Source organism: Geotrypetes seraphini, chromosome 3 (genome assembly GCF_902459505.1).
Source record: "Geotrypetes seraphini chromosome 3, aGeoSer1.1, whole genome shotgun sequence".
Lineage (NCBI taxonomy): Eukaryota > Metazoa > Chordata > Amphibia > Gymnophiona > Dermophiidae > Geotrypetes > Geotrypetes seraphini.
This window is the reverse complement of record NC_047086.1, coordinates 235,029,855-235,044,540: the sequence shown is the minus strand read 5'-3', so window position 1 is coordinate 235,044,540 and position 14,686 is coordinate 235,029,855. Positions and strand designations below refer to the sequence as shown.

The 14,686-nt window shown below is 40.1% G+C and overlaps 1 protein-coding gene across 10 annotated transcripts in view; it reads left to right on the top strand.

Annotated features, from left to right (window-relative positions):
- EPB41L2 (erythrocyte membrane protein band 4.1 like 2) overlaps positions 1–14,686 on the top strand; it is a 451,080-nt gene that overhangs the window by 256,760 nt on the left and 179,634 nt on the right. For all 10 annotated transcript variants that reach the window (XM_033936201.1, XM_033936204.1, XM_033936198.1 and 7 more), the window contains exon 10: positions 10,548–10,645. In XM_033936201.1, coding sequence (XP_033792092.1) covers positions 10,548–10,645 — 98 coding nt within the window. The remainder of the gene's footprint in view (positions 1–10,547; positions 10,646–14,686) is intronic.

Genomic DNA, 14,686 nt, shown 5'->3' with positions numbered 1-14,686 from the left:
CATCTCTCCCCCTGTCTGCCTGCCTTCCTCCCTTCCCCCAGGTCCACCATTTCTCTCTTTCTCTTCCCAACGGTTCTCCCTTCAAGTTTCTTTTTCCCTCTTCCTCCACACTACCCCAGGTCCAACCTCTTTCCCTTTATCTCACTATCCTCACAGCCCGGCATGTCTTTCCCTCCGGCGCCGGTCCGATGTCACCGCCAAGCCGAGGAGTCTGCCTACTTCAGCGATTCGGCAGTGGTGTATGTGGCTCCACCTCCTGCTTTTCGCCTGCCTCGGTCTGTCTCCAGTGACGTGCAACTTCCTGTTTCTGCTCGGGTGGGTCGCAGCGGGTGGAAGGCAGGAAGGGGGAGCCACGGACAACACCGCCGAAGCTGGCAGACTTTCCTGCGTGATGGCGACATTGGACCGGCACGGGAGGAAGGACATGCTGGGCTCTGAGAAAGGAAAGTTCAAGAGCATTGCTGCGGGCCACATAACAAGGCCAGGCGGACTGGATTCTGCCCACGGGCTTTGTGTTTGACACATGTGCACTAAGCCCATTTCTTAGTGCAGCTTAGTTCAAGGACTCATTAACTTTAAATAAATAAAATAAACATTAGTACATAATAAATGATAGCAGATAAAGATAATAATGATCCATCTAGTTTGTCCAATTGAGATTTGAACTCTTGGTTAAATGTGTATATCGGTTCCCATGTACACCCAACATTACTATCTTACCATATCTTTTACCTGCCCTCTGATCCCTTTTTGTATTGCTTATTATCCCAGGACAAGCAGGAAGCATATTCTCACTAATGGGTAATGGGTGATGTCACCAATGGAGCCCCGGTACGGACCACTTTAAAAGTGCATCGCCACTTTAAATCTTTAGTAAGTTTGCGATAGCCTGCACTGCGCATGTGCGAGTGCCTTTCTGCCCGACATAGGCGTGCAGTTTCTTAGTTTCTGCGGAGCTAAGATGCGTTTTCAACAGCCGTTGAAAATTTTTGCTCACTGCCTTCCCGCTCTCGTGGATTTTTATGACTGTTTCTCTTTTTTTTTTCTTTTGCCTTTTAAAAAAAAAAAAAGTAACAATTTTCATTTTTTTCCCTCTCGCGGGTTAAGCCCGGTAGGACATGTTCAATCACCTTGGCCTCCAATTTTGATCTTGCCGGGGACGTTTTTCTTTCGATGTCCCACACGTAGACGGGTTTTAAAAAGTGTGGATGTTGTGCTCGCCCCATTTCCGTAACTGACCCACATTGTTGATGTGTCCAGTGTTTGGTGTCTAAAGTGTTTGGGGCCTGAGCACCGTCCAGAGACCTGTTTCCGCTGTTTTCTCTACAAAAAAGAACTTTGAAGAACCGCCTTATCAAACAGCATCTTCTCTTCAGTATCGCAATGGAAGGAGACTCAACACCTCTACCTACATCAACAGCACCATCCAAGTCGACACTGACAGAACCAACTGCGGTGTCGCAGCCTTCTGTTGGTAAGCCCGCTAAAAAACCTTCCCCCCCACCCCACCCCCATCTGGGCCTCAGGTCAAAGTAACAGTGAGCCAAGTCCTGCTGACCTTGAAGAAGCCCAAAAAGTGCTCTGCTCCAATATCAGTGAGTGCCTCGTCATCGCCGGAGTGTAGGGCCACACTGAAGGTACCGGCACAAAAGCCAGCAGTACCGGTGCTTACCCTCAAGCAAAAAATTTACAATTTGCTTAGGGAGGAATTGGATGAGCATTTCCAAATGCTGGTGCCGACCCAATTTGTGTCCATGTTGTGAATTTTGGTGTGGAACTCTGTAGGCATTGTCAAAGTCAAATGATTTATCCTCTTTTAATTTGAGAACTTGGAAGTAGAGCCGCTAGGAAGTCAATCAAATCACAGCTTCACAGCTCTCCGGCAGGCCAAGCATATGTGACAAGTGCACGCTCTATTGTTGGATTCTTCCAGAGCATGCTCTAACTGGAAGGTATGTGAGGCCTGTTTAATATCTTCCGCTGACTCGGACCTATTTTCTAGTATATCCAACCGTTTTTTAACAGTAAATTCTTCTTTCATATTCGCCAAGTCATCCTTCATTTCTGAGATATCCTATTTAGTAACTATGAGAAGATCATGTATATTATGTAGTTGGTCCATAATGGAGGATAAGGACTTCTCATTATTTTTATTTGAGTTGTTTTTTTTAGTGGCAAAGGAGGATCTACACTCAGGTTTGCCTGAACCATGTTAAGCTGATGTTAGTGGGGGAAAAACAGATGATTTGTTGAGCCTTTTTTGATGTTTTCACCAGAATACACTCTCTAAGAGTCAATTCGTGTCGGTGCTCACTAGCATCTCCTCTCCCCCCCCCCCCCCCGAGACAACAGGACTTCCTCTAATTAGAGCAGAGTCTGATGTCACTAACAGGGTGGAGCAAGCTCTCACATCCCACTACTAAAGAGCGAAACAGCAGTTCAGATGATAAAAACTTCACAGGGCTGCTTCTAAGTAGAGCAGAGACTGACTTCACTGACAGGGTTTACACAGCAGGCCTCACATACCTTCCAGTTAGAGCATGCTCTGGAAGAATCCAACAATAGAGTGCTGCATTGCACAAAGCTATGGGATCGGCTCCTTGCGCATGTCCCGCGCCTCATCTGGAAGCCTTCCCTCTGACATTGCGAAGTCAGAGAGAAGGCTTCTGGGTCAGGCGCAGGCCGCGGGTAAAAGCCTTTTCTCATGGCTTAGTGCACTGCAGCACTCAAGGAGCCGGCCCGAAGACACTGCATTGATTATACCGAGGATTGGCAGCTACAGAACAATCTCTTGGGCCCGATAAATTTCTGCAGACCAGCACCGGTCAACGGACCGGCAGTTGAAGAACACTGTTCTATACTATCACCTTTATTTTATCATTTTCCTACTGATTTTACTTCTCTTCCTCTTTTGTTGCAGTCTCAGTTGTGGAACTCATCTCTTGAAGATGCAATTAGTACTAAGGTTTCTATAAAAAAAGTTTGTTCCAGTACTCGAAAAAGACCACGGTTCTCATAAGATTGTCGTGCCTTCAAGAGGCGCTTAAGGGTTTTTGTACGTAGATGGCATAAATCTAATAATGATATGGATCTTTCTGATTACCATGCTTCTTATAAGGAATATCATTCATATATAAAATCTGTACGTCGTTCTTATTATATCAGTCAAATCCAACGAGCTCCAAATAGGTCTAAACAGTTATTTGCTACATTACATAAACTTTCTTCTAATAAACCATTGCCATTTCAAATAAACAATTGCCATTTCAAACTTCAAATTTAAATGTTGACAATTTAGCTGACTTTTTTGTGAATAAAATTTCTTTACTGAGAAATACATTTCCGACTTCACCTACTCTGGTTTCTCCTTGTAAAACTAACAGCCCATTAGTAGATGAAAGTTCGTCTAATTTTGCTTCAACATGGTCAATTTTCAATTTACCTTACTTAATTACACTGGAGAAAACTTGGGGCTCCTTTTACAAAGGTGCGCTAGGACCTTAATGCGCGCAATAGCGCACATTAAATTCCTGAGCGCGCTAGCCACTACCACCTCCTTTTTAGGAGGCGGTAGATTTTTGGCTGCATGCGCTAAAATCCCTAGCGCACCTTCGTAAAAGGAGCCCTTAGGCCCTCTTTTACTAAAGTGCGCTAATCGCTAACGCATGCACTAATTCGGTTAGCATACCTTAATAAAAGAGGTAATTAGTTTTAATTTTTAAATCTTTATTGATTTTCAAAACTTATAAAAAGTGAAACAATTATACACTCAATAATATAAAATAAAAACACTTAAATTCTTGCAAATATCTGAAACAAATTACCCTATCCCTGCCCCCTCCCTCCCTACCTGGATGTGTGTAGAAATCTAAGTAAATCCAGGAACTAAGGATTTAATCTTTCTATTGCTTGACAAATGCCTCCAATGGACTCCAAATCTCTTTGAACCTCTTACTATTTCCAGATTGTTCCGCTATCATCCTTTCATATCTATAGTATAAACAAAGTGTTTCCCACCAAATAGAAAAATTCAGCCTATCCCAATTTTTCCAATTTCTAGTTATTAATTGCATGGCCACCCCAGTCATAATAATAAGTCTTTTTTTTATATTTGTCAATTGGACTATTAAGTTTCAACAATGTCCCAAATAAAACCACGTCATAAGACAATGGAATAGAGACACCTAATACCATATTAATTTTGCCCCAAATTGTCTTCCAAAAACTGAGTATCAATGAACAATAAAATAAAAGATGATCCAGTGTCCCTACTTCAAGTTGACAGTGCCAGCATCTATTAGACTTTGAATTATCCAACTTTTGTAAACAAACTGGGGTCCAAAATATTCTATATAACAAAAAGAACCAAGTTTGTCTCATAGAATCTGATGCTGTATATCTTATTCTCCAAGTCCAAATCTGTGGCCATTGCATAGCAGAAATATGCTGCTTTGTTTCTATACTCCAAATGTCTCTTAAGCTTGTTTTGGGTTTTATCGCCAACTATTCAGATATTAATTTATACTAATTGGTGGCCTGATGTCCTTGAAAATCTGTCTGGAAACAGATCTGGCAAGCTTTACTGATTTTTTAAGTTGCGCCAGTCAGGGAATCCTTTATGAATGACCTGCTTCAACTGTAACCATTTATAACCTTGAGACTTTGATATACCAAATGATTGTTGTAACTGTAGTAAATCTACCATTTTCTCATTCAAAATTACATCGCTTAGAATACGAATGTCTGCCTGCAACCAATGTTTCCAGAGGATTTTAGAGTCGCCGATTTGTATCTTGGAGTTCAACCATAGGGATTGACATCTGGTTTGCTGCATCGGAATAGGAGTTAAAGAGTCAATAAATGTTAACATAATCCATGTTGAATGAAAAATAATATTGTCCTTGTATATTCTAGGAAGCTTGATACTCAATATATGGCTAAGATGAAGTGGTCTCGCTTAATTATAGTAGTAAAATGAAGTGGTGCCATAAGATGACTTTCCAGAACCAACCAATATGGAGAAAAGTATAAATTCTATGAAAGACTACTTGTCCATTAGACCCAATAATTTCAACATGGATCCTTGATAATAGACATGCACTATCACCCTTAATTCTTAACATGATCAACAATAGCTTATCCCTAGGTGAGGTTCCTTTGGACTGGAAGACTGCTATTGTCTATCCAGTTCTCAAAAATCATTCTTGAGACTTGTCGCTAGTATCTAATTTTCAACCTATTTCTAATATTCCATCTATATCGAAAATTCTGTAATGCATTATTTTTCAACAACTCTTTCAACACTCTGAACTGTTACACTTGCTTCATCCTTCTCAATCAGGCTTCAGGAAGTTTCATTCTACTGAGACTATCTTAGTTTCACTTCTTAATGATTGTTATATTGCAGTAAATCAAGGAAAAGCTTTATTGTTACCGGTAATTTCATTGGATCTCTCTGCTGCTTTTGATTTAGTTAGTCATTCTCTTTTGCTTTCCCATCTTGAATCAATAGGTAACACAGGAACTGTACTTAGTTGGTTTAAATCATTCTTAAAAGACAGAACTTTCAAAGTCTCATTTGGTGCCTCCTGTTCATCATCGTGGCGCCTCCCCTGTGGTGTCCCACAAGGGTCTATATTATCACCCTTGTTATTCAATATGTTCTTAAGTCCTCTTGCTCTGAGAATTCAGGAGCATCAGATCAAATGCTATATTTATGCCGATTAAAGCAAATAATAATGGCCACTTATAAAGTTCAATCTTTATCCAGCCCAAAAGGATCGCTCATCAATTCTAATAAATCGACTGGATATCACCTTAGTGCTTGTATTCATATAATTTATAGAGAAAACGCCTCAGCCCCACCACTCCACCGCAAAAACTTTAGTTTAAATCGCGGGAAGCAACGTGTGGTGCTTCATCATTGGCTGTCTTCACTATTTTATTGTATGTAGGTAATTCTTCTAACAATCTTTTTTTATTTTTTTAAATTTTTATCAATAAAATTTGGTTATCAAACTTCATTTCTTGTTGGTAACTCAATATATTAGATAATACTTATCTCTGCCAACCAAGGGAGCCAGACCCGACATGTTTCGCACATATAACGTGCTTTCTCAAGGGTCTCCCTGTAAAATATAGAGACGGAGCTATAACATACAGTTGTGCCAGACCCCCTCCCTATATCACACTTAATTGTTTTTACGAACCGTTTACCTATATAATAACTTACCGAGGTACGCCGCCGTCATCCGACTCCAAAGTTTAAAGAGCAAAAGATGGCGACGGCGTTCCAGGTCCTCGATTTAAATATCCTTCACCTGTTGTTTAGTATCCACCCCCCCTCGCAGCCTATTGGCTCCACTCAAGAAACAGATTATGCCAAAGGAACTGGAAGTTTTCTTTCAATATCTAAATTCAGTTGACACCAATATCAAGTTTACTATGGTATGTCATCAAGCCACGATAGACTTTTTAGATATTTCCATTCAGGTTCATGAAGGTGCTATTTTCACTACCCTCTTTAGAAAGCCAGTGACCAAGAATACGATATTGCATTATAGCAGTTTTCACCCTTATAAACTTCATCATTGGCTGTCTTCACTATTTTATTGTATGTAGGTAATTCTTCTAACAATCTTTTTTTATTTTTTTAAATTTTTATCAATAAAATTTGGTTATCAAACTTCATTTCTTGTTGGTAACTCAATATATTAGATAATACTTATCTCAGCCAACCAAGGGAGCCAGACCCGACATGTTTCGCTTAGATATAACCTGCCCATTGGGCAATTCCTACGTATTCGCAGGATCTGCTCTTCAGTTTCTCAATACAACATAGAGGCTAAAAAATTGGGTGACAGGTTAAGGAAGAGGGGATATCCTGAAAGCTCGATTAGAAAAGCGTATTTAAGAGGTAAATTTGCTCAGAGGAATTTTCTTTTACATCAACCTAGTGACACTTCCCAGGACGACTATGGCCAATTGACCTGTGTGTTGCCTTTTTCCAGGGCGACTGGTGCCCTTGTGGGCATGCTCAGGAAGTATTGGCACATAGTTCAGACCCATAAATCTTTAGAACAGTTTCCTCTGGTTGCTTATTCTCGGGGGAGATCATTGGGTCAAAGATGTCATTTTCAACGTTATGGTAAGAGGAAGAAACTTGTTGGTGGACACCACAGTGCCTGTGGGAAGTGCCAGTGGTGCCCACTCACCATTCAGGGGGCTAATTGGTTGGTCCCAGGGAGGGATTTGAACTTAAAATCTACAATGATTACTGACTGCAACTCCCAGGGAGTTGTTTATGCAATAACCTGCCCATGTGACCTCATCTACATTGGCCGGACAAGCCGGAAGATTAAGCTATGTTTGAACGAGCATAAGTCCCGGATATTGAATGGGATAGTTCAGGCTCCCCTAGTAGAACATTGGGCCAAATATAAACATCGGGTAGATCAGTTGAGATGGCGGATTGTGTATAAAACCACTGATGGGGAGGGGGAGGGGGACAACAGACGATTGAATGAGGAAGAACAAAAATTTATTTTTAAGTTAGATACAGTTGAACCCCGGGGGTTGAATAATATGATTGAGTGGAATTCTTTGGCATAATCTGTTTCTCGAGTGGAGCCAATAGGCTGCGAGGGGGGGTGGATACTAAACAACAGGTTAAGGATATTTAAATCGAGGACCTGGAACGCCGTCACCATCTTTTGCTCTTTAAACTTTGGAGTCGGATGACGGCGGCGTACCTCGGTAAGTTATTATATAGGTAAACGGTTCGTAAAAACAATTAAGTGTGATGTAGGGAGGGGGTCTGGCACAACTGTATGTTATAGCTCCGTCTCTATATTTTACAGGGAGACCCTTGAGAAAGCACGTTATATGTGCGAAACATGTCGGGTCTGGCTCCCTTGGTTGGCTGAGATAAGTATTATCTAATATATTGAGTTACCAACAAGAAATGAAGTTTGATAACCAAATTTTATTGATAAAAATTTAAAAAAATAAAAAAAGATTGTTAGAAGAATTACCTACATACAATAAAATAGTGAAGACAGCCAATGATGAAGCACCACACGTTGCTTCCCGCGATTTAAACTAAAGTTTTTGCGGTGGAGTGGTGGGGCTGAGGCGTTTTCTCTATAAATTATATGAATACAAGCACTAAGGTGATATCCAGTCGATTTATAAGAGTTGATATTTATGCCGATGGCATTTTATTGGTATCCACTCAAAATCTGAAAAAAAGACTCTTTACAAACTTGTTTAGACATGATTGACGAATGGATTTCACAAAATAAATTAATTCTGAATCCTCAGAAAACTACTGGTATACGGATTACTGGTTCTTCATAATCTCTGGCAGTGTCTCCATTACTGTGATCTCAAACTGTACAACCAAAATTCTATGCAGTATTTGGGAGTTAGATAGAGCTTTGACTTCTCATCCTCAGTTGGTTTAGGTAATTTCTATTCTTTATTCATGATACACTCTATACTATTGTATATAGACACTTCCTGCTGCAAATCTCTTGTTTATGCATTGGTTACTTCGCAACTGGATTACTGTAATACTGTCTATACAGGACTTTCCCAAGTTTTTCTTAAGAAATTGTAGACAGTTCAAAATACTGCTATTAGAGTTATTACAAATGCTCAGAGGTATTTATTTATTTAAAAAAATTTCTACACCACCTAACATCTAAGCGGTGATCATGTCACTCCGTTGATTAGGGAATATCACTGGCTTCCAATAAAATTTAGGCTGATGCACAAAGCGTTAACTTTGGCATTTCAAGTATTGACTAGCGGGTAGCCTGATTATCTTGCAAAATTACTGGTTCCATATAAACCTGCCAGAACCTTACATTCATCAGCTCTAAATAGATTGCCATTGCCATTTATTTATTTGGTTAGATTAAAATCTACTCAAAACTGCCTTTTTTGCATCGGTCCAATATTTTGCATCGGTCCAAAATGAACTTTGCTGTGAGGCTACCTATACTAAATTTAGAGCTTTTTAAAAAATGTATTTATTTTGATTGGCATTTTCTTCTTAGTTTTGATTTTATACGGTCTTAATCTTGAGTTGGGCATTGGATCATACAGCAACTGAATGATCATTTTTTTCTTTCTCTCTCCCTTTCTATATATCTATACTATAATTATTGCCATTCTTTTCCTTTTTAATTGATGTATACTACAATGATGTTGCAACAAAGAACGGTATATAAATACTAATAGTAAATCTATAGTGGAAATGTTGTCTATCTTGATTTTCTACAAATATTCATTATATATCGGAGCATATCCGGGAAAAGACCTCAAATGCCCAAGTGTTTAAAAAGTTCACTTTTGAAAACCACTTTAAAGGGGCTTGAACATCATCACTGGTCAAAAAAATCTGACAATCTTTTTTTTTCTTTTTATGCATGATATTTAAATCAAATTTTTGTGCATGTGCAAGCAGTTACTATCAGTCATTAAACTTGCAGTGTATGGGTATATCAATATTTGGATTTAACCACTGATTTTCTCAAGATTTAATAAAGCACTTAGCTTGCTCCCAACGGAACTCGGGCCAGTCTGTTTCACTCTTGGATGGCTTCTTCGGGGGAAGTGCTTATTCTCTGTAAATTGATTGATAACTGCTATCGCTGCTTTAATCTGACTGCTGTGTTGTAAGCTCAACTTAATACTGCTGCTGAGCACTTGGGATGCACTGGGAAGGGGAAGCCCCACTATTTTGAAGAGGAAGGCCTGCCGGCAGGAGGGAGTAGGCATCACTCCTGCCGATTTTCGTTAGAAGGTACAGGGAGATTGGGTGGTGTGTGTGTGTGTGTGGGGGGGAGTTCTAGACAACGACGGCTGAGGCAGGAGGGAATGATCATCCTTCCTGCTGATACTACGAAGAGGACCTGGTGCAACCTTTTTTTATATATATTGGCACAGATGTGTGTGTTTAATACATGCATAACATCTGTGCCCATTAATATTAAAAAAAACCCTGCTTGTCCTGCCCCGAACAGCTAAGTGGTAGGGAAAGCACAGTTTGACAGGAGGGAGGAGCTGTGCCTAGCTATTGCTTGTCTGACCAAGCACCAGGCACAGTTCCTCCACCCTTTTACCAGTGATTCGCTGCACAAATAGCAAGCATATAATTAGCATGCTATTGTACTGAGCATCACTAGTAAAAGAAGTCTTTTTTACTGTGCTGTTGTAGCTTTATATATTTGGGCCTCAAATGTCTTGAATTTTAGGCAGAAGTTTTTCTTCGGTAGGACATATTTGGATTATTTTGAAAAATACTGGAGATTCCATTTTTTTCCAAATATCGTGTAGTAAGAAGCGCAAAAATAACTATTACAGTGCTCAAAAGATGCATCTGGTGTAATCCTGAAAACAGAATTTGATATTTTTATGTTGAGCAAGAATAGTGAATTGTTGTTTTGCATTGTAATGGAGCATTATGAACTATGTATATAATTTTAGCTATTAATCAGCTCCTAAGGAAATGTATTAATTTGTTTTATGGATTTGTTCAGCTGGAACAGTTTGAAAGTACCATTGGCTTCAAGCTGCCAAATCATCGAGCTGCAAAGCGGTTGTGGAAGGTTTGTGTGGAACACCATACATTCTTCAGGTAACCTCATAAAATTTATTGTCTTCTTTGGGGTTACTGAATCTAATTCTCCTCTTTAATAGGACAATTTTCTGGGGTTGGTGGATCAGGTTTGGTTCTTTTCAGACCAGCAGATGAGCTAGCTGTCACATCCATTTTACATGGTTTTGCTGATGACATTTCTCTTAATTAGTGCAGAAGAGAAAAAGTTGTTTTCAAGTAGATAAATTAAGTCCAGCTTTCGAAATTAGTAGGAGCTGAGGAGGAGAAATGAGTTCAGGCGTCCATCTTGTCTAGAGCTCGGGCACGCCCCCTCAGGACATACTGTTTTTCTGAAATCCCTAGTCTCATTATCTTGCTATTTATTTTCCTTTATAGTTGTGTTTATGCTGATGCTTTCTTAATCTGATGGAACTGTATTATGATAATAAAAGAAATAAGCACAACATTCTCACCCATAGATATCCTGAAAAGAAATGGAAGAAAATATTAAAATGCAGAAGGGTGTAAAGCAAAAGTGGTAGGGTAAAATTATCAAATATACCTAGCTTACTCATTGAACTAAGATAACTTACATTTTTTTTAATTACTTTACTTATAAGCCATCTATTCTTCATAACATAATTCTTTATTTATATACTGCGCATATGCCTTTCAGTTCATGGTGGTACACAAAAGATACAACAAAGGAGAAATTGTTAACATTAAAATTGGTTAAACCATGAGGAAGTACGGCACACAATAACTCCCTATCTGTCCAGATAGGGATCACAATCAGTGCTAAGGTGTCTGGAGCGTAATAATGAGAACTATGAACAAAAGAGAGAGAGAGAAAAGAGCAGACAATATTAAGTTTGAATTAAAAGAAGGAAAAAGAAATAAACAGTAAATAATAATTAATAACAAAAATAAATGTAAGAAGAAGAAAAGAAAAATAATGAGGAGTAGTTTGAAATCAGTCATTATGGCAGCTCAATCGTCATAGCAGGACAACCTCTGCAAGCAGATCTCCACAAGGTAAGGACCAGGAGTAGCGGACCACAGGAGCAAAAGTCAGCTCATTGTCAGCGACAAGTCCTGAAGCAACCAAAGACAAGCGGCCTGAGACAAAAGAAGTAGTCCACAGGCAGGCAGCATGCCGAGGAGAGAAGGAGGACCCAGCAATCAGCCACCTCCGACAGGGTTGATTCACCGGCTGATTCTATATGTATGCATCGGTTGAGCATCTGTAACCCCCATCTTCGGCGCATCAGCCACAGGCGCTTGCCGATCTTCATCATTAGTCTCATAGAAAGGCTGAACCCTTGCCAACAAGCAGGATGCCCCCGCAGGCCACCTCCTCCGACACAAAGTGTCACTCTCGACTTGGTGGGCCAAACATCAATCTCCCCACCTCTGATCTCCATCACCTCAGCAAACTCCCCACTAGCAGATGAGGGAAGAGGAACAGCCATTTGAATATTGTGTAAAAGAACTTCGATCCCGCTGCAAAAAGGTAGGAAGAATGTCCACTGCCATCAAGGCCGTTAAGGCAGTTAGCCCGTAGAACCAACAGTCGTATGTGGGGTAATGAGAAGAGAATTAGATAAATAAAATAAACAGAAGACGGTGTACATTATAATATTAGATATCTCAGTAATAGTATCTTTGCTTGGATTCCAAGGATCTGTCCTCTCCTGGTTTGCTTCCTATCTCTCCCATTGCACCTTTAGTATATGCATTGGTGGATCATCCTCCTGCTGCCAAACCACTAGCAGTTGGTATACCCCAAGGTTCTGTCTTAGGATCTCTTCTCTCTCTACACCTTGCCCTCAGTGCCCTGATTTCCTCCCATTGCTTCCAGTATCACCTATATACTGATGATTCCCAGATCTGGAATGGTTCTCTGAAATTGGAATCCAAGACACTGCACTACGATGGTTCACCTCCTTCCTGAATAACAGATCCCAAATCATATTGCTCAATGATGTGCTGTCAAAACTCAAACCGATCAAATGAGTTCTTCAAGGGCTCTGCTATCCTCCCCTGTTATTCAATCTCTACATTAGACCTGTCCTAGACATAGCCTGTAAATACCAAATGCAGATTCACTCCTTTTGAGGATGACATCCAACAATACCTACCGCTAGGAGAAACCCGTGATGCCCAGATAACAAAACTCCTAAACTGCTTCTTGGAGATAAAAAACTAGATGTCCATCAACAAATTGCAACTAAACACCTCTAAAACGGAACTCCTTTGGATCTGCAAAGAACACTGCAACTGCGCCCGTCTCTTGCTGCGCTAGGACTCAACTACCCTAACTGCAAAAGACTAAGTGTGCAGCTTAGGAATATCTCTCAGGTGATACCTTCCTCATTTTACTACCTGCAACAACTCTGAAAAATAAGGAACTACTTTTGTGAGTCTGATGTCACACAACATGCCTCAGTATTCTTTTGCATGGATTACTGCAATACGCTATTCAACGGTATCACAGCAAAGAACATATGTTGTCTCTAGTGTGTATAAAGCACAGCAATCAGACTTTTAAAACCCTCCATGCTCGCGACCCTGTCTCCCAGACTCTATTGTTGACTCACTGGCTGCCCTTAGCCAAAAATTGTGTCTTCAAGGACCTGATGCTAGTGTTCAGATCCTTGCACGACATGGCGCTGGGCTATTTGATGGCCAAGCTTCCTCCGTACGTGTTGAATAGTTCCCCCAACTGCCAGGATGAAATATACCTCAAATTGCCCCTGGTCATGCTCTTCAACTGCAAACTGCCAAACAACTTACCTATTCCCACTTCATACAGAACCACGGAACCAACTGTCCCTGCAGATCAGATTCCTTTATGGACTCAACTTTAGGACAGCAATAAAAAGATATCTTTTCACCTAACTCCCCTACCCATGACCAATGGAGTACAAAGAAATGTATATTGGTACTAGATCCCAGTATGTGTCACATTAGGATGAAAACTAGTATTGAAAAATCTTTCACTTCAACTATGGCTAATTTAACCTGTAAACTGTATATTGGTATTAGATCCCTAGTATATGCCAAGTTAGTATAAAACCTGTATTGGAAAAACTTGCACTGTAAAGATAACTATGGAAAGATGGAATGGTGAATATATTTACATTGGTGTGATATACAGGCCTCCTTCACAGATGGAAGAAGTGGACAAAGATTTAATAGTAGTCATTCAGAATGTCTAAAAAAGGGGAAGTTTTATTAATAGGTAATTTTAACATGCCAGATGTTGATTGGGGTATCCCTATTGTGGGGTCTTCTAGAAGGAGGGAGATCCTGGATTCTCTACTAGAGAATGACATGGTGACAAAATTCATCATCGTTCCCATCCCCGCAGATAACCGCGGGAAATAATCCTGTGTCATTCTTACGTGTCTATCTTAACCTCAGTCCTTCTACCCCAAAATTCTTCAATGCAAGGCTTAAGGGTCTGTAGTTGGGCCCATTCATACTCTTGATTCTTCCCTTTCTTCTTGAATAATGACATCAAGATGGTTTGCTGTGGTTATGGACCGGGACGATGATGAATTTTGTCACCATGTCATTCTCTGTTCTCTACAAGGAGAACTGTTTCAGCAGTTGGTAATCGAACCCACGCAGGATGGGGTCATACTGGAATTAGTGCATACAAACAGGGAAAGTGTTTCTGTTGTTACAGTGGGTGATCTGGCATTCCAGTAATCACAGCATGGTATGGTTTAATATTAAGATGGGTATAGAGAGGGGACTCATTCAAAAGTAAAGGTTCTAGACTTTTAAATAAACAAACTTTGTTCGGATGGGGGATTACATCAAAGGATTATTTGGATGGGAACGTCTGCGAAGAGTAGAAATGCAGTGGGCAAAACTGAAAGGAGTTATTGTAAGGGCGATAAATCTTTTTACGAGGAAAATAAGGCTGCTTTGGTTATCAAAAGTAGTAGTTGAGAAGGTAAGGAATAAAAGAGTAGCTTTCATAAACTACAAAAGACAGCAGAAAGAGGAAGATAGGCAAAAATATCTAGAAAATTAAGAGAGGCTGGTCAAGTAGTCAGGAAGGCAAAA